We start from the raw sequence: 26,817 nt of genomic DNA, 5'->3' as shown, positions 1-26,817 counted from the left end.
TTTTATGCCATACTCTCACTCTTTATAGGACAAAAAGAGTCCCAATTTACCATTAGGTGCCTGGATAGAGGTTTGGAGAGATGTCCAGAGGCTTGCTATTCTTTCTATCCTTCAGTGCCTCCAGGGGACATCCAGTTGGCCTTCCTGGACAAGACTGGGGTTAAGAAGCGGGCGTTGAGAAGAAGTTTGCAGAGTCTTGTTTAGAGTAGGGATGAGTCCTAGTCAGAGAGCAAGTGACCATCACAAGTTCCATGACTTCAGCAGCAACTAGCTCCTTTTGTGCCTGAGAAACCTGTATGAGATCCCTACTAAAAGTTACCGTCCCATTTGGGCACATTGCTGACACTAACCTGCATGAGATCCCCAAAAGGTGTAATCTATTTTATACATTCTGTTGAGACTATAGTCTCTGCAGGGGATCTGACTTAAGTTCCAAAGGTTTAAAGTATCATGAACTGTAATTTGTCTAATTTCTAACTACAATATTTCTCTAACTTCAATGAACCTTAGCTACTAGTCTCATAGAACTTGCAAGGTATGTTAACTTTACCAACCATGATTGCATTTTTTCTGAAGTTACAATCTCTGCCAAATGTAAATTCCATACACCTTAGCTATTTCTGTCATAAAATTTACAAGCTCCATCAGTTCATAGAATTTTGATACACAGATGATTCAAAGAGAGAAAAAAAGCAATGATTCATTGTGGTTAAGAGATCTGCTGGCGGTGTATACATGAGAGACTCATCTGAGTTACAAGCATCACTGGGAAACCAGCAGAGTTTGTAGCTTCTTTTAGCCTGAAAGTGACACAAATAAAATTCTCGGAGATTAACATCTGCCAGCTGCCTGTAAGGTGTTTGAACCTGGAAGGAATGGTTCATAAATGTTACTTATTATTAGCTTCACTGGTTTGTGAGCATAAAAACAATGAGACCTAATACAATAAATACAGAGAGCCCTCCAAAATTCTGAGTTCTGTCATCTTGCCTACTGAGTTTATAAATTATGAGCCTAAAATGAACAGCCCAGGGAATATTTTAATTTACTAGAGATTATACTTATAAAAATCCAAACACATGCCACTGCAAAATCTAAAAGTTCAGCCTCATACAATACAGTGATTCCCACCATTAGGGAACATAAATGAGGAAGTCACAGAAATTATAGCCCTATGTTGTTGCATAAATCAGCAGGTTACTTTAGGATCTAAGCGCTCCAGAACTGATCACCTATTTACCTCTGCCTGTTCTACAACTGAGCTAGGGTATTGCTGAAACAGCTATATATGAGAGGAAGACCAGCCCATGTAATCCTCTTTGGCTACATACTTTAGTCAAAAAGTGGCATGATAATTGTTTATAGCATAAAGTCACATTGAATACACTGCCAGATGGCAGTGCATTCCCTTCAGTGTATCTTATCCACCACACTTCTGTATTCTGTTCCTACTGAGGCTGTGCTATAGGCAGGAAGCTGCTGTGCCTAAAGTAGAAACCAAATTTTCCTCAGGGCTTTCACACACCTCCAGCTTCAGTGATTCTGGAGGAGAAAGGAAGAGTTAGAATCACTGTCCTCCTGAGAAAGCCGACACAGTTCCAAAGTAGGGCCACTTGAGAGGATCTGAAAGGGTCTGAACTTTTAAACCACACAGGAGAGTCTTTTAAATTCATAATGGATTATTTTTATATACAGAAAAACAAAACCCTTAAGACTCAGGGCTAGTCTACACTGGCAATGTTAAAGTGCAGTCGTGGCAGCGCTTTAACATGGCTTGTGCAGTCATGGCAGAGCACTGGGAGAGATTCTCCCAGCGCTCCAAAAAAAAACAAAACAAAACAAAAAAACTCCACCTCCACGAGGGGCACGACTCCCAGCGCTGGTGTACTGTTTACAGTGCTGCTTTACAGTGCTGAAACTTGCTGCGCTCAGGGGAGTGTTTTTTCACACCCCTGAGCGAGAAAGTTGCAGCGCTGTAAATTGCCAGTGTGGACAAGCCCTCACTCTTGGCATTGCCACTACTGTAGACATTACAAAAACTGAAAAGGCAGTAGCAGGGAACAGATGTGAATGAGCTGAAAAAATTTGACTGGCTCCACCTATTGACAGGAAAACATCCATCAACCTTGGATTAGTACAAGGAACACTCAATTGTCCTTAGATGTATTGTTATTAAAGCCCTGCACAAAGAACATGGAGCGAATCAACAACATAAAATGCTGCAAATTGCCAGGTTCATTACAGTTCCTAGAGTTAAAATAAAGGAAGAATACTCTTATTATTGTTACTGAGGAAAGTGAAGTGAAAGAATTATTGTTCATCCCACACAGTGAACCCAGACTTCTCATTGCTTTTAGAGAAATGACTTCTTACAATTAAAATTTCCTCTAACTCATAACCTGGACTTGTCTGCAGAGAGAGGCTAACTCCTATTTCATCCTATTTACTTTTTCATTAGAGTTCTCATTTCTACTCCTTGTTTCCAAAAAGAATTAGTATATTAAATGGCATCTAGAAAGGAACTAGTAGCACAAAATAGTATTTTTTAAAATTTAACTAAAGGTATAAACATGAATTATGTTTTTAATACAATTTTAAAAATACATAATGAAATCTTTACTCTCCATCACCTACAGGTCTTTAGGGAACTCTTATATAAAAGTGTCGTAGGATTGTGGTATTAGGGAAACAGAGAAGAACCTAATAGGTGTCAAAGTCTACATCAGCTCTCTTCAGCAACCCTAGCTCTCTATAGAGGTGACATGTTGCAAGAATGGGAAAAAAAATTTTATTGTGTGTGAGGAGACAAAGATTTGCATAAATGAACAGTTAAATATACTGTAGTTAATATATTAAATGGCAAGCAGTAGTCCCTAAGGATATGACTACACTGCAATGAGACACCCGTGGCTAGTCCATGCCGCAGACTTGGGCTAAAGGGCTGTTCAACTGTGGTGTAGATGTGTGGGCTTGGGCTGCCGCCCGAAATCTGGAACTCTCCCACCTCACAGGGTCCCAGAGCTCAGTCCGCAGCTCAAACCCACACATCTACACCACAGTTAAACAGCCCTTCAGCCTGAGCTCCGCGAGCCTGAGTCAGCTGGCACAGGCCAGCCGCAGGTGTCTAACTGCAGTGTAGACACACCCGAAGACTAAAAAAACCGTAAGAAATGTACACAAAACAGCCCACGTATTTATACACAAATAAAGGAGATTCTCCCTTTTAAAGCCATTCAATTCTCCCAGAAGGCTAAATGTTCATTTCTTACCTGTGTTCCCATCCCCACTCTCCATTGGTGCTTTACTGGTTTCTGACGGATTGTTCATTCTTGAGTCTGCATTAAAAGAGAGGTAAAGAGATATAAAGTAATAAAAGTGGAAAATACTGATGTTGTCTTTTCTAACAAACTATGTATAAAATATTACAAGCCTGAATGGCATACATCTCGCATACAATGATGATGATCAGGGATGGGAGCACAGAAATGTAGGGCTGGAAGGAATTTCAAGTACTTATCTAGTCTATGTCCCTGAGCTGGGGCAGAACCCAAAGGATGCAATGGTGAGTCTTCCCATCATGGACTGGGCCATTGTTTTAAACCTCAGCAGCCACACACACAAAACAAGACAATGCTGAGAGAATAACAGAAAGGATTCAACAGGTCAAAGGTGCCCAATACTGTGAAAATTATAAAAGCAAAGGTCTGGTGAAAAAAGCAGCAATTTATAGATTCAAAAATACTGGCTTATGCTATGTCTAAATGTATTTTGTTTTTCATAAATAAGGAAATTCAGACATCACAAGGAGAAATATCATTTATCTAGTCCTGCATTTTTACTTGATAGGAATGTCATCAGTGTTAAATTATTTTTTATGGTCTCTTTCCAGCCTCCCTGTGGCTCAATCTCCAAGTGTGTTCTCCTAATTTGCAAGTTTATCAGTTTAATATGGCTAGGCTTGGCAGAATTTGATTTTTAATTTTGTTTTATAACTTTGACAAATAACATAGGTTTATTATAAAGCTTTTTTATTTTTATTAATTTAAATTTTCAGTTTCAGATATTATGGGGGGAGCTTTCAGAAGGGGTCAGACAATTATTTAATGACACTAGATATTGAGACTGAAAAAGTTAAAGCTTTATAATTATTTAAGCACAATTTGTGAACATCACATCAAAACATAAAAAGTAAATATCCTTAAAATCAAGCTCAAGTAAGTTCTCAAGCAGCATTTTTCTTACCTTGCCTATCTGTAAATTTCAACTACTATCAATGGAAATATTTTTTCATCAGTTTGTGTGTACGGTGAAATTTACATTTACTGATATTTATCAATAAAAATCTGATCCTGCCAAGCTTAAATATAGTGAATGCAGAGAGCCTTCCCAGGTGGCAGGGAGAGAATACAGTTTCGAGTATCTAACAGCTGTTGTCAGCACAGTATCAACTCTAACTCAGGCCTTCTCATGTCTTGCTGGTAACCGCAGCATCTCACATTACCATAGACACAAGACAAGACAGACTATGTCAAGGGGTTAAACAGAATAATTTGTACAGAGAAAAAACAGACAAATCCTCAAACATCTTCCATTAGCTCAGCATAAAACATAGCTCAGCTCTCAATTAGCTCAGCATAAAACTTTTGATGCAGGGTGTTCTTTTGATGGGTGTTAAGAGGGTTGCTCCTGTAATTGGTTTTCATTAAAGCAGCAGTTTCAAAACTCTGATCCAATGATCAATGGTCTGCACAGGGCTGACCACTGTCATTACCTGCTCTAGCTTGTTCCAGTTGCTTCTATAGGCATCCAGGATCTTTGTTGCCTAGTGGACTGAAAAAGCAGCTGGAAACAATGAAAAGAAGCCAGCCTGTCTCTCCTCATATCAGCTACTAAATAGCAGAGGAAACTGGAGCCACCCTCAGATACCACAACCATCACTGGTACTGAAAATGACAACCAGCAAAAGAAAGGAAAGGCATGCCAAGAGGCGCAAGAGAAAGAATGATCAGAGCCGGACAGCATGTCCAGCTAAGTGGGAAAGAAGGGAACCAGCCACAGGAAAGCTTGTGTGGGGAGAAAGGAAAACAAGCAGACCAGGCAGCAGAGAAGCATATGCAGGGATGGAGGGGAAGAGATAGGAAGGAGGAAGTCAGGTGAAGACCAAAAAAGAGTGAGTGAGTAGTTTGTTTGTTTAAGTCAAAAGTCATGAATTCAGTTAAAAATACATCAATAACTTTCCTGATGTAACTTTTCCATGTAAATAACAGATGTAGTTCACTTAGGTATGGCTTGAAAAATCCAGTCACCTATAACAAGTAGGAACCTTTCCCAAGTGAGGGACACCAGTTTTTAAGAATCTCAATGTTGATTCGTTTGTTTGTTTGTTGGGGGCAGAAGGGAAGAGAATATTTTAGCCTGTATGGCTAAGATTAAACCTTTCAAATGTGAGCCAACTGTAATGGATACGCTGATGTCTGCCTGAGCTGGCCGACACATCCACGGCCAATGTCACTGAAGTGTGTGGGAGGTGTCACTGCCTCTTAGAGAATCCAGGAGAGGCCTGCCTGCCACTGTCAAGGAGTAGGGACCTTGAGTAGGTGAGATTGTGTCTTGCACCATCCCCCATCTCTTGAAACAGGAATAGGTCAGTCCCACTTTTGCCGTAATGGGCATGAGGAGAGAAAACACTCCAGCAGAGGGCTATTTAGTCAACTATCCCAGTAGAAGGGTCTATGGCAGGGGTGGACAAACTACAGCCCGCAGGCTGGATCTAACCCACCAGCTGTTTTAAGCCGGCCCTCAAGCTCCTGCTGGGGAGCGGGGTCTGGGACTTGCCCTTCTCTGGCACTCCAGACAGGGAGCAGGGTCGGGGGCCGCTCCACGCAGATCTCGGAAGCGACAGCATGGCCCCCCTCCAGCACTCCAGTCAGGGAGCAGGGTCAGGGGCCGCTCCACATGGCTCCCAGAAGTAGCAGCATGGCCCCTCTCTGGCTCCTACATGCTCCAGTGGCCCCACTCCAATGGCCCCCTCCAGTGCTCCAATGGAGAAGGGACATGCCAGTGCTTCCGGGAGCCGCTTGAGGTAAGCGCCGCCCAGAGCCTGCACCCCTGAGCCTCTCCCCACACCCCAGTTCTGATACCCCTCCCTCCCTCCGAACCCCTCGATCCCAGCCCGGAGCACGCTCCTGCACCCCAAGCCCCTCATCCCCAGCCCCACCCCAGAGCCTGCACACCCAGCCAGAGCCTGGACCCCTTCCTGCACCCCAACCCCCTGCCCCATCCCTGATTCCCCTCCTGCCTGCCGAACCCCTCAGTCCCAGCCAGAGCACCCTCCTATACCCCAAACTCCTCACCCCCCCCAACAGTCTACTCCCCAGCCCGGAGCCCCTCCTGCACCCTGAACTCCTCATTTCTGGCCCACAGCCCAAACGAGAGCCCTCAACCCATCCCACACCCCAACCCAAATTTTGTGAGCATTCATGACCCACCATACAATTTCTATTCCCAGATGTAGCCCTAAGGCCAAAAAGTTCGCTCACCACTGATCTATGGGATGTGATTGGAGGGTTCCTTTAAGCCCCTTCCCATCCATACAGCCATCAACTTGTTGAAGTACTGTCAACAAGATCTCCATCCCAATAAAACAGCCCTCAGCTAGGTGGCCAGGAGAGGGTCTACTGCCACTGGTCTTTAAATTGGCTGGGGCCTGGCTCCTCAAGGCTGTAACTCCCCAGGGAGAACTAGTGTCAGTTTCCGTTCACTGACACCATAGCAAAGAGCTGTTTGTATGCTCCCCGTCCTGCCCACCTCTCGCAGAAGGGTCTGCGTGTAGGACCAGCATACATGGATTTACTTGGATGGGGCACCACCCAGCACTAAATTTGTTGAGGGAAAGCATTGGAAGTGGCAACTGGCATTAATTGCAGGCTCTGATTTTAGCCAGCAAGAGACTGGAGACTTGATCCACGTAATGATGAATGCATGACCTGTAGATGACGAAGCAAGAAGACTTGGGATACCAGTGTATTTCAGCCTAGTGGCAGCCTTGGGCTAGTAGGTTTTGGGTAAGTTTTTCAAGCCCTGAATACAGGGGATGTTATGAGTTCATGAATGGGAAAGAAGTTGGTCAGCATGATCACAAGTGGAAGGGGCAGAGGCCATAAGATCATTTCTCTGTTAAACTGTGGTCCAGACTTTGAAAAAGGATTGAGCCTCTGCATGAAGAAAATAGCACTGTGCTTCCCACAGGGCTTCATTACAGAGACTAAAGCACTGGGGCCCTGATCCCGATTGGGGCCTCTAACGGCACGTTATTATGAATAAATTGTTATTATTGAAGCTATTGAAGAAAATAAATTGGGTACAGAGCACTGCAAAATATAGTGGACGTTCTCCCTCTCTTTTGACAAAAGGCTCATGCAGCAAACCTTTGAAAATATTTTGCTCCACACCTACTGGATGATCAGTAGTTTGTCTTTAATAAAGCTGCAAATACCATTCCACAGGGCAACAAGAATAGTTTTTGCCAGACTGCACTGGGAAATCAAGGCTTCAGAAAGAGATTTTTAGTTGTTGTTTAGTGTTAGATGTATATGGGGAATTTAGGCAGGTAGTAAAATGTGCTTGCAGTAAGAATATTTTACTATTAAGATTCACCTCTGGTAGCAACATATTTGCAATGTTCTGTCTTCCATCAAATCCCAAACACCATCACAAGTAAAGAGATAAACCCACTGTAGAAACTTCCTGTCAGAACTGCTTTGAACCCAAGGAAGGATAAACCTTCATTACTACTTCACCAGCTTGATGTGTGTGTGGAAGGTGATGTTCTATGTTTATTTTGCACAGAAAGGGTCAAGCACTCTATCGTGTTTCCATTGCATACATCTGTAGCACAATACTGTTATGAACAAAATCTGTAGGGCACTTCTCTGTAGGGCACAAAGACCTACAATAATGTAATTGATTTGTTTTGTAGATACTCAAAATAATTTTCTTTTGCTATTAAAAAAATAAGGGTGTTAACGCCTTCTTTCCCTCCAACACCTTTTTCCCCTTTAGACTTTTCTCGAGTTTTAAATAAAGGCTGGGCTGCAAATTTCTGTCAATACCACCTAAAAACAAACCTCAAGCACAGAAGGAAGGATCGAAAGCAGCAGGTGCATGACTGAAATCAAACTCAGAGGAGCTTTTACATTCATTCTTGTTACTCTGATAGCAGAATTTGAGTGTGAAACACAGCACTACTGTGCCAGGCTTTCACTGCCCCTCTGATATTTCAAAAGGTATTCAGAAAAAACTAAAAAGCAGAGAATGGACAAGACTGGAGTGATAGCTAAATTGCAAATTAAGCTATGTGTACATGTAAAATCATCTTAATATAGAATTTTACACACTGTTTCCCCTCACCCATTCAAGGGAAACCGGCCCAATACTCCATCAGAACCAGCATAAATAATTCCCTGGGAAACACAGCTCACAGGGATTCCTCAATGCCAGCAAAACACCAAATGGGTCACTTGCAAGTTTAAGTCAAAGATTCACATGTAATTGCTGCATATCTGGAAATATGCATGTTCAGATGTCTGCTTAAAAAACAAACATCAGACTAACGATGGTCCAGTTATATCTTTTATTATAGAAACAAAAAGGAAATACTCTTAGGCTCCATGTGTGGAATTCAGAGCTCTGAAAGCACCACATTACCTACTGCAAAACCAATAAACAATTATTACAAATAACTTTTAAAATATAGAAGAGGGAAGAAATATGAGCACAGGACTGACAGGCTGCTAATGGAAATACGTTATCCCAGTACCTTAAGCATAGCCTGCATCAGCATCAATGGCAACTGTGACCTCCACCCTATTTTCCATTACACAAGAAGAAACCTTGCTATTATGTCAGAAAAACATATATACACACACAACATATACGTTATGTGAAGAGTTGATATGAGTAAGTGGTTTGAAATTGGAATTGTTTTGTTTTTAAAAATACTAAAAAAAAAGAGTATATGGATCTGTAATTCAAGTCTTAAGTCTTAATGTCTGTCAGAAGTCAAATGCTTCTCAGAATAAAATCCCCAAACCAAAAACTGTAACTTTAACTGTATTAAAACTTTAACTGTATTAAATATCACCCAAACCGAAGAGCAGAATTCTCCTGAACCAGGAAAAAACTGGAATAGCAGGGTGGCACTTGCTGTTGATTCACTGGCGAGCTTCACCTTTAAAATGCCTTCTGCAGACCCTGCATATGAGATTAAGCCGCCATGCATAGTCAATCTCTCACCCTCTATTTCCATATTAAACGCTTATAAGAAAGAGCAGAGCTGGTACCCACCTAGAACGTAGTCACTGCAGTCCAGCATTGCTGTGAAATCCTCTACAGGCTCAGATAGTCCAAGGAAAGAAATAAAGAGGGGGAAGACTATTTCTAACAAATTTATGCTACTGCTCTCAACAGAACAAGAAAGGGAATGGGGGTGAGGGGGAGAAATACAACTTCAGTTACACCATAGCAATCTTCAACTGAACAGGGAAACTTCAGTTGCTCTGTGGAGTTTTAGTCTCTCCTACTAGCTGTGTCTGACATTGTCAAGGCGACTGAAGCGTGAAAAGTTCCCCTTTTTGTAATAAAACAGAAACAAAGATTGCAGCTGGCAGTTTCCATAATGAAGCTTAATCAGTATGCGCCTGATTAGGGCCTTATGCAAATCTCCCCTCGTTAGCACAGCAGCCAGCACTTTGAAGTCCATGAACAATTCATTTGCAGAGTACACTGAAAGCGTTCCCTGCATAATTTAAATCATGGTATAAATATTTATCAGCTCATTTGCATATTAATTGGCAGTGCATGAAGGGAAAAATTATCTCCCAAGTGCCAGCATAATAATTAGGGAACAAAATGAAATTTCTTCCAATAGCTTGGCTTCTCGGACCTAACTCAAGCACAGTACTCATGGAGCAGGGAGGGAGGGAGGGAGGGAGGGAGAGAGTTCTGTTAAAATGCCACTGAAATGACACATACAAATTAGAAACAACTCTACAGACTTTAGCACCTTTAATCTTATTCCTGCTGGCAACAATAACTTCAGTAATAAAGGGGATTTGGAAAAAGCTTTCTATACCATCCAAATAGTCCAAGAAAACAATTAGCAAGGTAGGAGCTGAACACAGAGATGTAAACCTGGTGTTTTCCAAATGTTAATACAAACTGTCACGAGACAGTCCCACTCAAAAACAGAAGGCAATATTGGGGCAGAGAATCAGCACACTTCTTTTTAAATGGTCAAAAAAGCCTGGTGATTCATTATCTGCTAATTGCTTTGCAACGCTAGATTAACAGTGTATATGTCCAGTATTGTGTAACATTTGACACCCATTAATCTATCCCATGTGATGTTGCAAATAATTTTTAAACTTTCAAATCATTTCCAAGTAAAAACTACTAATCCCTTCTACAAGTGTAACCTGAGAGCTAAATAAAGCTTACTCTGGAGCTCGGATTCCAGGAGGGGGATACTTGAGATAAGGGTTGTGGTCTTTGGACCACCAATGGTTGGCAGAATCTTGCCCAGCAGTCTGTGGAATTAAACATTTTGAGACCCAGCAAAGAGGCAGTGGAGATTGGGAGTGGTTGTGGTCCATGAAAGGATATTTCTTACAAAGTGGTTCACAGAATGAACATACCAGAGAACCACAATTTTACACCAGCTCTATTAAATAAAATCTCTGATATAACATACAAAATCCCATTTCCAAGACAGCAAGAACAAGATATGTTTCCATGGTTCAAGGGATAAATGCATAGCCTGGATGTGAAAACTCAGCAGCCCATTTTCTATTCAGGAATAAATGAAGCTATGGCCAATACTGGATGAATGCAGTCGTGGCCACCTTAAGGTACAACTGTATATGAATTTGCAGAGGGAAAGGTACTTCTTTAACTAGTTGCTCTTCTCTCTCCTTTATGAAGTGGAATTCAAATCCCACCCCTTCACACCAAAGGAAAAAAAGATTTCCAATTCCCGTACTATTGACTCAAATTTATTTTCACTCTGGACCTCTCCTTCTGTTCAGTCTCACATCTCTGCCTACCTCTCATGGTAAGCCCACAACTCAGAATCATAACAGACAGCATCCACACTACAAAGTAACAGTTGAGTGCTAGATGGGTTGCTATAACAGTGGTGCTCTACTTGTTCCTATATAGCACTAAGACTTCTGGGGGGAAAATCCCATGGTTCAGAGAGTTTCAGTAAATGGCACTATTCTATGAATGTTTTTGCCATATATTGTGGGAGAACTCTCCATCTGGGGATCCTGGGCAGAAATGGCATGACACCAGCAACTCATTAAAGCAAGCCATTCCTGGTGCCTACTAGCCTCTGGCCAGCTGACAGCACAGTGAGATGCCCTCTTTGGGACCATTCTCAAAGAATGGAGCTCCGTATCAGAGACAGATGAGTTCAAGTGCTGATACTGGAAGCTGCATGTGAAAAGGGGAATGAATGCTAAGACTCCAGGTCAGTAAACAGGGAATAAGTAGATGACAAGAAAAGACCAAGGGGTTGGGTACCTGTCATACTGTGGGACGGCACTGGAAGATTAGTGCCCCTCAGTTGTTGTGTCACAGGCTAGCTGTGTCCATGCTACAGATATGACACGTTGGCAGTTGACAAGGGAGGGTCACTCAAGGTCTGCCCTATATTCCCAGTTGTGCTAGCCAACCTGCATTACTACCACCACACACAAAGGGTTTGTGTGTAGGTTCAAGGGGTCAAGATAACAATACTTGAGCTGTAACCTTGTGTTAACTTACTTGTTAAAACATGCCCTCAGTTATCTCCTCCTCAAACTAAATGTCAAAAACAGAACTCATCTTTCCTTCTAAACTGTCTCCACTAAACCTCTCCATTCTCCAGTGATAATTTTGTTACTGTGAAAGTAACCTTCCCTTTCACACAAGAACGGAATCTTAATTCAAAATAGCCAGAACCAGTTACCTTTATGGCACATTACTAATATCTTCTGTTTACTAAGATTTTGGGAGAGGACTGAAAGCCTGAGTGCGATGAGATTTGGAGTGGGGTACCGTAGAATTTACGGCTTCAAAATTATGGGCCAGTTAAGATCATTTAATTTTGTATTTGGGTTGCGCCATACTGTGGTTATTCCTGCATGGATTGCCATTCTAAAAACTCTCCTGGTGTCCTGAGCTGTGAATAGACCTTTTTTTTTTTCTTTTCTTTTCTTTTTTTTTTTTGGTATTTAGATCTAAATAAAATAACCCTTGCAAAATCCTGTCACTCTTTCCTCTAAGGGTTTGTCTACATCAAGAGAAAAGGTACACCACTTTTCCTAGCGTAGACATACCTTAAATCATTTCCAATATGTAATCGCTGCAAAGACTGGTTCTCTCTCAACTTGAGAACTGTAAACTTCTCCAATCTCACTTCATAGCACAAAACAAATCACATGATTTCTTCCTGGTTAATCCTTCCCTTGCCCTGTCTTTCCATCTGTTATGCCAAATTTAGACTGTAAAACAATACGCTCTTCAATGGCACTGCATAAATAATTTTTTTTAAAAAGATGGTTATAAAGCAGAAAAAAGGCATCTTAGTTCTTATAGTGAAAAAATCCAAAACGCTATTGGCAGAATTAAAGGCAAAGTTATTATCAAAGGCCTCCCATCCCACATGCTTTTACGGGGAGAAAAGAATCTTCATTTTTATTCACACAAATTTTAATCTGTTAGTAAAATGTCACTTATTACATGCCCTCAATGATCGCTAGGAAGTTTCTACCATTAGGTATCTCCATTTGACAAGTGTGACCTTTACAAACTTCCCAGGCACACTTTCTGCCCCAATACTGAAAGATTAGCCTCTGAGGCTAACAGTACATTAGTCCCACTCCTGAGCAGGGTACTGTGAACCCTACTGTGAAAGGGAGTATGGCATCAACCATAACATACCTCCCTTCTTAGTATCTCAAACTCTGGCCCAGTTTTATCTCTCAATAACCATGCAAAACACTGGATAGCACAAGATTTGAAAATAGCCCTGATAAGTATTCACTGCGTCAACTAACACTGAAAATCCTCAGAGGAAGACTGCTTTCCATAGGTCATATCAGCCAAGAGTAATATGTTGGAGCCTGCCCAAGTCCCTAAACCACATCAGAATACCCCCTCCCCCCCAAAAAGAGCCACATTTTGAATCCTCAAAATCCCATTCCTCAAATTAAGAGACGAGATTTCCTATTACTTTTCAAACAGACCCCAATGTATTGTGAACAGAACACACTGATGAGCAAAACCAACCATTATTTATGTTAGCTCAATCCTCAGAGTAATTAACGACTGACAATAACTTCTTAATAATTAAGATTACAACTAGGTTCCATTATACATTCTAATTTTAGCTCCAACCCATGTTTTGGTTCGCAAAACTAGTTTGATCTAAAAATTGCTAAGTCCTGGTCTACACCTAAAACTTAGTCAACCTAGCTACGTCGCTCGGGAGCATGAAAAACTCAGCCTGATACACTCAAGTTAAGCAGACCGAGGCCTAGGACACCACTAGGAATTCTTCCGTCAACCTAGCTACCGCCTCTTAGGGGATCAATTACCTGCACTGAAAGAAAAACCCCTTCTACTGCTACAGCAAATGTCTACACCAGTGGTCTCCAACTGTTTTATGCACAAGGTCACTTTTTGAATTTAAGTGCAACACAGGATCTACCTCACTTCTTCCCCAGGCCCCACCCCTTCCCCGAAGCTCCATCCCCCCTTCCCTCTGTCATGCGCTCTCTCCACCCTCACTCACTTTCACTGAGCTGGGGTTCGGGAGGGGGTGTGGACTCTGGCTTGGGGCCAAGGAGTTTGGAGTGTGGGAGGGGGCTCCGGGCTGAGCCTGGGGCAGGGGTACAAGAGAAGGTGAGGGGTGCAAGCTCTGGGAGAGTTTGGGTGCAGGAGGGGTCTCCAGGCTGGGGCAGAGAGTTGGGTTGCTGGCTCTGGGAGGGAGCTTAGGGCTGGGGTGCAGGCTCCCACTGGGTGGCGGAGCAGCGGGGCTAAGGTAGGCTCCCTGTCTGTGCCAACCGCACACTGCTACTGGAAGCGCCAACAAGCGCGAAACTCCCTCCCCTCCTCCTCCAGGGGCTGCGCTGGCCGCTTCCAGGAGCGGAGTGGGGCTGGGGCAGACAGGGAGCCTGCCTTAGCCGCGCTTTTAGTGGCTGGAGATCACGATTGACTGGCAGAGGCTCCAGGATCGACCAGTTGATCGTGATATACGGGTTGGTGATCACTGGTCTACACTAGTGTTAGTGGTTTAGCTGCAGTGCCATAGCATCTGTAGTATAGACATAATCCTAAATTTACTCTGAAGGCTAAAGAACAATTTTCTGCAGAAGTCAAATAAAACTGATCTGTTAAGAGTTACACGTCAAACTTGCTATGATTTGAAATTTTTTATCTGCGTCTAAATTTTCTGTCCCCCGCGATTAGCTCAAACAAAACTCACTTCAAATTTTCCGTGTAGTTAAATCTCCCTCAAAATTCTTGCACATACCATATTTCCAGAAGATTAAGAGAAGACAGTTACCTGTTCCGTAGCTGGTGCTCTTTGAGATGTGTTGCTCATGTCCATTCCATATTAGGTGTGTGTGCTCGCCACAGGCACTGGTGCCGGAAGTTTTTCCCTCAGTGGTATCTGTATAGGACCGGCTCTGGAGCCCTCTGGAGTGGCGCTCTCATACTGCGGTATAAGGGGTGTCAACAGCTCCCCCCACTCTCAATTCCTTCTTGCCAGAAACTCCGACAGTGGGGAAGGAGGGCAGGTCATGGAATGGACATGAGCAACACATCTTGAAGAACACCAGTTACGGAACAGGTAACTGCCTTTTCTTCTTCGAGTGCTTGCTCATGTCCATTCCATATTAAGTGATTCCCACGCAGTACCAACGTAGGCAGGTAGGAGCTCATGGACATGTAGATTGCAACACAGCTTTGTCGTACGCAGTGTCGTCTCTGGCCTGCTAAGTGATGATAAAATGTGCAGTGAATATGTGAACTGAAGATCACGTCACGGTTCTGCAAATGTCCTGGATGGGAATGTGAGCCAGAAAGGCCGCCAAGGACGCCTGAGGTCTGGTAAAATGAGCCCTCAATTGGCGGCGGTGGGACCTGTGCTAACTTGTAACAGGTCCGGATGCAGGAGGTGATCCATTTGGAAATCCTCTGCGAAGATACCAGAAGGCCCTTCATCCTGTTCGCTGTCACAATGAAGAGCAGGGCTGACCTGTGGAAGGGCTTGGTATGCTCCAGGTAAAACGTCTGGGCAGGTCTGACGTCCATGGCATGTAGCCTTCTTTCCTCAGTAGTGGTTGCCACTTGGAACGAAACACCAGGAGGAAGATGTCCTGGTTGATGTGTAGGGAAGACACCATTTTTGGAAGAAAGGCCGGACGGGGTCACAGCTGAACTTTGTCCTCGTAGAACACTGTATACGGCAGTTCCAATGTCAAGGCTTTAATCGCCGACACTTATCTCGTCGATGTTGCTGCCACAAGGAATGTGACCTCCGATGAAAGGTGGTAAAGGGAGCAGGTGGCCATAGGTCCAAAGGGGGGGCCTGCGAGCCTAGAAAGAACCAAATTAAGGTCCCACTGTGGGGCAGGAGCCCGGACTGGCAGCCACAGTCTCTCGAAGCATCTCAGGAATCTGAGCAACATGTGTGAGACCACTGTCTGATGCTGGATCAGTGGGTAAAAAGCAGAGATGGCTGCAAGGTGCATCCTGATGGAAGACAGGGCCAGCCCCTAGTTCCTAAGATGAAGCAGATAATCTACAATAGATTGTAAGGAGGAGTGCAAAAGGAGAGATGCTATGCTCAGATGCCCAGTGGAAGAACCTTGTCCACTTGGCCATGTAAGTTGCCCTGGTGGAAGGCTTCCTGCTTTCCAGAAGGACTTGCTGGACCTCATTCTAGCAGGCCCGTTCCTCCGGGTTTAACCACGCAGCATCCACGCCGTGAGATAGAGGGAGGCGAGGCTGGGGTGTGGGAGGCACCCGTGATCTTGCGAAATCAGATCTAGTCAGTCGGGAAGGGGTCAGGGAGCGGTCACTGCCAGGTCCATCAACAGGCCAAACCAATGTTGGCACGGCCAGATCACGGCAATCATAATGACTTGGGCCTTGTCTCTCGATCTTTGACAGGACTCCGCTGAAGAGCGGGATCGGCGGAAACACGTACATCAGGCCCCCTGACCCCAGAAGGAGAAAGGCGTCTGAGAGGGAGCCCTTGCCTAGGCCCTGCAGGGAACAGAACTGATAATATTTCCTGTTCTGTCTGATGGAGAACAGGTCCACTTGGGGAGTTCCCCACCTCTGGAAAAGCCATTGGGCTACCTCTGGATGGAGCAACCACTCATGGTGAGAGAAAAAGGACCTGCTGAGGTGATCCACTATCATGTTCTTGATGGCGGGGAGGTTACAGACCTCCAGGTGGATCGCATGCTTGATGCGGAAATCCCACAATCAGAGAGCCTCTTGAGAGAAAGCCTTGCATGTTGATTTAGAACATTGAGGCCATATTGTCCGCCAACACTCTCACCACTTTGCCTGACAGATGCAGTAGGAAGACCCCGCAGGCTAAACGTACCATTCTGAGCTCCTTGACATTTATGTGCAACATCATCTCCTCTGGGTACCACGTCCCTTGGGTCTGTACATCGCCTAGCTGCGCTCCCCAGCCGATGTCTGAAGCGCCCGATATCAGTTCGGCCAAGTGGCACGGGCTGTCAAACAGAACTCCTTCCAGGACAGCCTTGGGGTCGGTCCAGCATTGCAGGGAAGTAAGTATCACCAGTGGTAATGACTTTGTCCAGGTGATCTCTGGACTGGGAATAGACTGTCGCCAGTCACTGCTGCAAGGGTCACATTCCGAGCCTTGCATGGCAGATGACATACGTACAATGCTGCCATGTGGCCCAGCAAACACAGACATATCTCCCTATCCTTTTTTGTACATGGCAGGAATTCTCTAAAGAACTGGCAGCAGTCTCGAACATGGCTCTCATCCAGACATGTCAGACAACTGGAGTGAGGGTCACACCTGCCTAGACTGCTTGGAACCAGCACAGGCTTAAAGCCTGGAGACCAAGGTATGCCCCAGTATAAGAGTTAACACCTCACCGTTAAAAGGGACTCAATGCCAAACAACCAAGAATGAAAGAAAAACTAGACTCACTATAAGAATGAGCACCACTAAACAAAGGTATAGAAAAACCAGTGATAAATGCGGAAAAACTTGAACAAACAAGTCCACAATCTCAGTCTACCAATTATGGGTGGTAAGGAATTGAGATGGGTCAGGGGCTGCTCTGCCCTTTATATCATAGGTCAATAGCATGAGCCTGTTAAAAGTGCATGCACCACCCTCACAGGTACAGCAAAGGGAAAAGCATCTCTGGCTCTAGTGCACTGGGTTCACACACGCCTGAAGTGGAGTGGACATGTGCAATCACTCAAAGAATATTTAAATAAATATTTATTTATATATTTTTATTGATTTAAATTTTCACAGACGGGCAACATTATGGTTTTAATTTTTTTCCTCCTATTTTTATCAATTTAATTTTTCACCGTTGTGGGAAAATAAAAGGGGGTATCAGATACTTATTATTTAATGACAGTAGGCATTGATATTCCAAAAAGCTAATAAAGTATTTAGTTACTACATGAAACTATATTATCTTGATTTTTGTGCAGACCGCCCATTAACATAAGCATATCGACTGACTGTGGCCTGAGGGTAACATGTAGTCCTAAATTTATGCCCCAGTTATGGACCATAATTAACAATGGAATTCAGACCTCTCCAAAGAACAGAGTTTGACACATTGATGTAGGGGATCATAGTTGTCCCATGACTGAAGTAAAGCAGAGTTTTATTTTGCAGCACAGCAAGGACCTAACATGTTGTAACCACATCCCCCATCACCATGCGCACACCGTTTTATTTATAACGTTATGAAAGAAAACTTTCTAAAAAAGATACCTAGGTATCACTTGTTTTACCTTCTTTCCCTTTTCCTCCTGTCTACTTTTGTCATTTTTACATTGAGCTCCCAGTTTTCCTCTCTTTCAGGGACAGTGTTCCACGCCAGGGCTACAGAAGAAATATGGTAAGGTTGGCTAGCATTGTGATGTTTCTGCAACAACATTTCTAAACTAGCAAAAGCCCTACTGTTGATACAGTTATACCAACATACATGTGCTTTAGCTGACATCTTCCTTTTTTGCTTGGGAAACCAATATATCAAAAAAGGCACTTTTTTGTGTATAAACTGTGTCTACATTAGGAGAGTTTGCTGGTATAGCTATTATCAGCAAACCTTTCCTAGCATACACTTGGCTTAAGAAAGGAGACTGATTCCAGAGAATTCAAAGAATGACATAGAATTATTTCAAAACAGGTACTAAAAACTCTACAGTTGCACAATGGACCAAACTACAGCAAATTAGACAGGAAGATCACCTTGAAAAGTCTTCAGAGAACATGTATCCCAATAAAACAACTTAATTCTACAATAGGGATAGTAAGAGTTGAAGTCTGAATCCTACGAGGAATCAGGAACAAAATTTGATCAGAACAATACGAAAAAAAGTTCAGGATGCAGGGTAGAGAACAGTATAGGCAAACTAATAATTTCCTCCAAAGCCTAGCAGGAGTTTACATTTGGCAAAGGTGGAGAGGGTATCTGACCTTTCACCAGGCCCTACAGCCCTGTGAATCTGGTATTTTAAAGTCTCCAACATGACAACCCTCCAGTGAAGGACTAAGCCAGCTTGTCAACCCTACAGCACGACTGCAACAGCAGTTTCACCTGCTAGAGACAAAAATCAGCATAGGAAAAACAAAGAACAAGTCAATGTACAGTGTTAGTATGCTCAGTTGTATCCAATCTCCACCAGTCAGTAAGGAAATCATGTAGTCCAGAATTGGCACTGGAAGGCCAAACGTGCAAAGGATTGTGAAAGACCGGAAAAGAATCAAAGTAGCAAATCAGAGATGCCAGCCTACCACCACTCTGCATACAGAAATAGTATGGTGTCTGGAGTCAGGCAATATCAATGTCTGAACATAGCTGCTGACCATTCAAATAGGCTGCAGTGGTACTGGCACCTCTTGGAACCATTCCACTGCCCTCTCAGTAAAAAGTAATGGTCACCATTGAGGAAGGAGGGATTTCAGCAGTAAAAGGGGAAGAGAAATGTAAAAGAAGATCCCCCTTAATTCCCCAGCAGTACTTGATATCACACTAACATTCTAATGTTGCATTAAGTTATTGACTGAAATGCAATTTCATAAAGACAAAAAAGAAGAGACCTGTAATCCACGCTCACTTTGCAGTCCTTCCCTGCCATTCTGAAATCTCCTATTAAAAATGCAGAGCATATCATGAAGTTTACTAGGATTTAAGAAATGAGAGAGAATGGTACAGAAATGTGTGAAACTACAGCCAATTTAATCTCAAAAGCACTCTCAAAACATGGTCAAAATCCACATACACCTTCCCAAAATGTCTACCAAATTCAAACCCCCGCGTGGATTTACAGGAACTCAGCTGAATAAGAACAGCTTTCCTGTCCAATGCAACAGTCTCAAAATGACACGCCTTTTCTGGCTGCCCAGTGGCTAGTCTATGCTCCCCTTTTTTCTCTTTTGAATTTCCCACAACTTAAATTGAATGCAAATAAGCCAGGTGTGGTCCCTAGAACAGCAATCGCAGATAGTCCCCACTGAGTTCCCATAGCAACATGCACAGCTGGCAATAAGAAAGAGGTTGCATCTGCCTCAGATTGGCTAGAAAGTTTAAACACTGAGTGAAATGCCAATTATAGTATCTTGTAAAAGAAACATTTAATGAAAAACCCATCCATCCTTCCTTGACTAATATAGCAAAATAAAACTAAGAGTATACTGCTCAGTCTAACAAAGAATGATTATTTTTTACCAGCAGAACAGGAGAAAACTAGCTGCTAGAGAAGTAGCTTGCACTTGTGCAGTAAAAATACTGAAGTTTAAGAATCTACTGTGTTTAGAAGATACTTGTGGAGCGGTAAAATGTAATCATAATTACGTAGGAGACTGAAGGAGAGTTAGGAACCAAAGTATACCATATATTTTAATATTAGCATTTCCTGTCAAGTTCTAAGGACTCTTTCACTAGACACCCTCTACCTCTTACTGCTACTATTATTTGGTTTCTACACTAACTTTAACATTTATAGAATCAAACCAAAGATGGATCAAATCTGAAAGCCAGCAAGCTGCTGTACTTCGCTCTGCTAAAACAAAACAAAAATGGACTGGTGACCAGGAAGTGGTGCTTGAGCTTCTTTTCCAAAATGAATACACAGAACATCATTGGCTTAACCCGATGCCAGATCGCTTGTCAAAAACAGTAGGGCAAATGCAGAACGCAAAACTCAGCCTGTTACTGTACAAACAAGACTGCCACCAACTCCTCACTCACACAGCAAAAGACTGACAGGCATTTATTCATTTATAAAAGCATAAATTATTTGCATGAGAGGAATTTAATGTGTTAGGATGAGCCATGAATTTTATTTGTACATTGCCACATGTACAAATTAAATACTAAAAACCAGTACACTTTATCTGTTACCCACCTGTGGCATAATCCATCACTACCTTGAAAGGTGCACATTTGCTAAAGGAGTTTTAGTGTTAATTTTCTACTATACTCACCCTGTCCATTCCCTGCAGGTTAATCAGCAGCGCTTCAAAGCTGAGCTGGTGACAAAGTGACCAGAAACACAGAGATTTAATGGGGCACAACCACTGGGTAAGTGAAACCTGCCATATGCTGTTAAAACTGATGACTGCAAGGCCACTGAATAGAAAGAGTTCTGCAATTCCTTAGATAAAAGTAGATAACTAATTCCCCTTGGTACAGGGCTGATATAATTCAAACACTCAGAACCACATTACAACAACATTAAAGGTCCATCTTAAACTGACAACAGCCAGGAAATTAAAAATTAAGGCTCTTATCTGTAGTGCCCTATACAATAGGCCATACGTTTATATACACTAGGAATTGCAATGGATCTTATTCAAATAGGTGGACCTTTGCATTTGAGGCAGAAAACATGTATATCGTCTTCTGTGTTTTACCACCTTTTTCTTCTCCTTTTGGACGTTGGAAGAAACAGAACAATTCCACTTGGAGTCTGTGAATCACCAACAAACAGGCTCAGGAGTGTAGTATTTTTCTTTGGGATTTCACTCAGATTTTGGTTTCCCCACTAAAAAATGATTACCCACCTTTCATAATTGTTGTTCTTTGAGATGTGTTGTTCATGTCCATTTCATTCTAGGTGTGTGCATGCCCACGTGCACAGCTGTCAGAGATTTTTGCCTTCCCGGTATCCATAGGATTGGTTATGGGACCCTCTGGAGTGTTGCGCTCATGTGTCGGTATATCAGGCACTGCCGGCCCTAGACCCTCTCAGTTCCTTCTTGTTGGCAACTCCAACAAAGGGGTAAGGAGGGAGGGTAATAGAATGGACATGAGCAACACATCTCGAAGAACATTAGTTATGAAAGGTAGGTAACCATTTTTGCTTCTTTGAGTGCTTGCTCATGTCAATTCCATTCTAGGTGACTCAAGCAGTATCCATGGAGGTGGGCTTGCAGCACTGTGCTAGCGAAGCCAACATACTCTCGGGCTTGACAGGTAAGTGCGTTGTGAGATGTGTGAATGGACGACCAGGTAGTGGCCCTGCAGATATCTTGAAATGGCACCTGGGCCAGGAAGACCGCCAAGGAGGCTTGCGGCCTAGTCAAGTGGGCAGTTACAACTGCTGGTGGAGGTACTTTTGCCAGCTCATAGCAAAACTGGATGCTGGCGGTGATCCATGATGAAATCCTGTGGGTGGATACAGGATGACCTTTCATTATGTCTGCCACCGCAACTAACAGCTGCATTGACTTACGGAACAGCTTAGTCGTTTCAATGTAAAAGGCTAGTGCTCTCCTGACATCCAGAAAGTGCAATCAACACTACACTCCTCCTCAGACTTATGAGGCTTTGAAAAGAAGACAGGCAAGAATATGTCCTGGCTCATGTGAAATTGTGAAACAACCCTAGGCAGGAAGCCTGGGTGAAGTTGCAGCTGGACCTTGTCCTTGGAAAACACCGTATAGGGTGGCTCCAAGGTAAGTGCTCTGATCTCAGAGACCCTACGGGCAGACAATATCGCTACCAAGAAAGACATCTTCCAGGAGAACAGAAGCAGGGAACAGGAAGCCAATGGCTTGAAGGGGGCCCCCCCGTGAGCCACGCCAGCACTAGATTCAGGCCCCAAGAAGGGACAGGGTCCTGGACATGGGGGTAGAGTCACTCCAGACCTTTTAGAAAGCAGACTGTCATGCCATGATTGAAGATCAACCTGCCATGGAATGGAGGGTGAAAGGCCGATATCATGACCAAGCGGACTTTAATCGATGAAAGGCACAAATCCTGGAGCTTGAGATATAGAAGGAAGTCCAGGATCGACAGCAGAGAGGTCTGTTCAGGCCCAATACCCTGGTCTGAGGCCCAGCACGTGAAAAGTTTCTATTTGCCCAGGTAGGTCGCTCTGGTGGAGGGCTTCCTGCTGCCCAAAAGGACCTAGTGGTACAGGCTGAGCACTCCTGCTCCTCCGCATTCAACCATGCAGCAGCCAAGTCGTCAAGTGCAGCGCTGCCAAGTTCAGGTGCAGGAAACTGCCGTGGTTCTGGGACAGAAGAACCAGTCAGAGAGGCAGCAGCATGCCAAACCAGCATTGGCGAGGCCAAGCTGGGGCGATCAGGATTACCTTCGTCCTGTCCTGCTTGATCTTCATGATGACCCTGTGGATTAATGGAACTGGTGGGAAGCCAGACATCCATTGAGCCCCAAACCATGGGAGTAAGAAGGCGACTGACAGGGAGCCTCTGTCAAGCCCCCAAAATAGAGCAGAACACTTGGCATTTTCTGTTCTGACGAGTCGCAAACAAGTCCACTCGGGGAGTTCCCCACCTTTGGAAGATCACACTGACCACCTTGGGATGGAGTGACCATTCATGGTGAGATGAGACGGTTCTGCTGAGGTGATCTACTTCTACATTCCTGGTCCCCGAAAAGTGCACAGTCATGAGATGAATGGCATGCTGCACACAGAAATCCCAGAGCCAGAAAGCTTCCTGGAAAAGGGCCAATGACCTGGCCCCACCTTGCTTGTTGATATAAAACATCACGGCGGCGTTGTCTGTCAGGACTTGTACCACCTTCCAGGTGGGACCAGAAAGCCAGGAGGCCAAGCGAACCACTCTGAGCTCTCTGACATTCATGTGGAGGGAGTGATCATCCCATGACCACCAGCCTTGTGTGCTGAGCTCACCCAGATGGGGTCAAAAGGCTAGGTCGGAATCCAGGGTCAGTGATGATGCCAGGGCCACAAGGGGAACTCCCTCCAACACCAACGCGGGGTCCAACAACCATTCCAGTAACGACCGGATGTGGACCAGTACTCTGACTACCGGGTCCAGATCATGCCTGTTGCGGATGTAGACTGATGCCAGCCACAATTGCAGAGGCTGGATATTGAGCCGGGCATGACAGACCACATAAATGTAAGCTGCCGTGTGGCCTAATAACCTCAGGCAGGTCCACACGGTGGTGAACAGGTGCCCTTGTATATGAAAGATCAAGTCTGACATGCTTGAAAACGGGTCTACGGAAGGAAGGCTATGGCCAGGACCACCACTATGAATTCTATTTGTTGCACTGGTATGAGGGTCGATTTCTTTTCGTTTACTAACAGGCCCAGAAAGACAGGTGAAGTGCACCAGATAGAGATTCCTCTGCACTTGATCCCACGATCTGCCCTTGATGAGCCAATCGTCAAGATAAGGACAGACCTGGACCCCTCGATGTCTTCGGTAAGCGGCTACCGGGGCCATGCATTTTGTGAATACCCGTGGGGCCGACGAGAGACTAAAGGGTAGAGACGTAAACTGGAAGTGGCCCTGGCCCACCATAAAAATGAAGGAAGACTGAAATATGTCTGTGGAAAATGGAAATATGAATATAAGCGTCCTTGAAGTAGACAGCAGCATACCAGTCTTCGGGGGAGAAATGATGGAGGCCAAGGAGACCATGCAGAAAAAATGGTTACTTACTTTCTCCTAACTGTTGCTCTTCGAGATGTGTTGTTCACGTCCATTCCACATTAGGTATGCACGCCGTGTGCACGAGTGTTGGAAACTTTTTCCCTTAGAGGCTCCCGTTGGGGCCCCCTGAGTGGCGCCACTGTGCCGTGCATATATACCCCTGCCGGCCCAACCCCCTCCAGTTCCTTCTTGCTGGCAACTCTGACAGAGGGGTAGGAGGGTGGGTGGTGGTATGGACGTGAACAACACATCTCGAAGAACAACAGTTATGAGAAAGTAAGTAACCACTTTTTCTTCGAGTGCTTGTTCACGTCCATTCTACATTAGGTGAATTACAAGCTTACCTCCGGAGGAGGGTAGGAGTCACGGAACAACTGTTCGGAGGACCGCTCTGCCAACCGCCACGTCCTCTCTGGCCTGCTGGTTGACCGCGTAGTGGGTCGTGAAGGTGTGCACCGAGGACCAGGTGGCTGCTCTACACATCTCCTGGATCGGGACCTCTGCCAGGAAAGTGGAAGTCACTTGTGCCATGGTTGAGTGGGCCATGACAGCCGGGGCCAGAACACCTGCGAGCTCATAGCACTCCCGCATGCAGCTTGTAATCCAAGACGAAATCCGCTGCACCGACATTGGGAGGCCTTTCATCCTCTCAGCTACAGCCACAAACAGCTGCGCGGATTTGCGAAAGGGCTTGGCGAGCTCCAAATAGAATGCCAGCACTCGACGCACATTCAGGGTGTGCAAGCTGCGGTGACTCGGGTCCATATGGGGTTTCAGGAAGAACACCGGCAGACAAATGTCCTGGCCCAAATGGAATTGGGAGACCACCTTAGGGAGGAACTTGGGGTGCGGCCAGAGCTGCACCTTGTCCTTGTGAAATACTGTAAATGGTGGCTCAGAGGTGAGGGCCCTCAGTTCCCCACTGTTCTGGCCGAGGTAATGGCAACAAGAAATGCCACCTTCCAGGAAAGATGGAGGAGAGAACAGGAAGCGAGGGGCTCGAAAGGGCGTCCCATGAGTTTGGAGAGGACCAGGTTAAGGTTTCATGGAGGGACTGGGGGGCGGGAGTACGGAAACACCCTCTCCAACCCTTTAAGGAACCCTCCCACCATTAGGTGGGGAAACACTGAGCCCCCGAGAACCCTGGATGGAAGGCGGAGATGGCTGCCAGGTGTACCCTGAGTGAGGATGGGGCTAGACCTTGCTTTGAGGTGCAGAAGGTACTCCAGGATGGCCTGCACTGGGGCCTGGCACAGCCACACGTGTCAGGGTTCACACCAACACGAGAACCTTTTCTACTTGGCCATATAGGTTGCCCTGGTAGAGGGCTTTCTACTGCCAAGCAGAATCTGCTGCACAGGAAGGGAGCACTGGCTCTCCAGGGCGTTTAGGCACAGAGCCTCCACGCTGTCAGGTGCGGTGACTGTAGGTCGGGGTGGAGAAGCCGCCTGCCATCCTGCGTAATGAGGTCCCAGTGTAGGCGCAGAACTACTAGGGCCTCCACTGACAGCTCTAGAAGCTATGCGTACCAGTGCTGGCGGGCCCAGGCTGGGGTGATGAGGATCACTGCCGCCCTGTCCCTGTGCACCTTGAGTAGGACCTTGTGTACCAAGGGAAACAGGGGGAAGGCATACATCAAGTCCCCTCTCCACGGGATCACAAACGTGTCCGTGAGCGAGCCCGGGCTGCAGCCCTGGAACGAGCAGAACCACAGGCACTGGGCATTGGCCCTGGTGGCAAACAGGTCTACCCGGAGAAACCCCCACCTGCGGAAGAGTGAAAGCATGACGTCCACCCTGAGCATCCACTCATGCATGCGATACAACGTGCTGAGGGAGTCCACCAGCTCGTTCCGTACCCCCACAAATTAGGACGCCTTGAGGTGAATTGCATGGGCTATGCAAAGGTCCTAGAGGAGGAGCCTTGAGGAACGGGCCCCGCCCTGTTTGTTTATATAAAACATGACAATAGCGTTGTCTGTCAGAAGTGTCATGCTGTGACCACTCGGTGGCGTGAAAGGTCTGGCAGGCAAGACGAACCGCCTTGAGCTCCTTCACATTGATATGGAGTGACTGCTCTGCTCCAGACCACAACCCCTCATGGGGTCCCCCAGGTGAGCCCCCCATCCCTGGTCTGACGCATCTGACACCAAAATCAGGTCCGACTATGGGGCGGCCAAGGGGATGCCTTTGCAAACCACGGGCTGGTACTGCCACCACCGTAGGGAATCCAGCACGTCCCTTGGGGCTGTCACTACCATGTCCAGGGGGTCCCTGCCTGGGTGGTACACCAGAGCAAACCACGCCTGCAGAGTCCTGAGTCTCAGTCTGGCATGCCTGACGACATGCGTGCATGCCGCCATGTGACCAAGCACCTGGCCGTTGTTGTTGGAGACTGGCGCAGGGAGGTGACCGCATGCTGGATAGCCTGGAATCAGGATACTGGAAGGCTTCCTCTGGCCTGCACCGCATCCAGGACCGCCCCTATGAATTCCACTCTCTGCGTGGGTACAAGCATGGACTTGGGGACGTTGATCAGGAGCTCCAGCTCGCGGAACAATCTAAGGGCCACCTCCACGTGGC

The 26,817-nt window shown here is 45.2% G+C and overlaps 1 protein-coding gene across 2 annotated transcripts in view; it reads right to left on the bottom strand.

The window, feature by feature from the left end:
- POU2F1 (POU class 2 homeobox 1) overlaps window positions 1–26,817 on the bottom strand; it is a gene marked incomplete at its 5' end in the record, with an annotated part of 168,353 nt that overhangs the window by 76,994 nt on the left and 64,542 nt on the right. Inside the window, 2 exons of one of the 2 annotated variants that reach the window (XM_084650544.1) lie at window positions 3,270–3,335; window positions 9,346–9,393. In XM_084650544.1, the coding sequence (XP_084506670.1) occupies window positions 3,270–3,335; window positions 9,346–9,373 (94 nt within the window). Of the gene's footprint in view, window positions 1–3,269; window positions 3,336–9,345; window positions 9,394–26,817 lie in introns of those variants that run through there. The other variant, XM_084650543.1, reaches the window with a different exon arrangement.

This window comes from Lepidochelys olivacea, assembly GCF_965140295.1.
Source record: "Lepidochelys olivacea isolate rLepOli2 genome assembly, chromosome: 1".
Taxonomy (NCBI): domain Eukaryota; kingdom Metazoa; phylum Chordata; order Testudines; family Cheloniidae; genus Lepidochelys; species Lepidochelys olivacea.
Note: the sequence above shows the minus strand (reverse complement) of the source record. Positions and strands in the feature narration are given on the sequence as shown.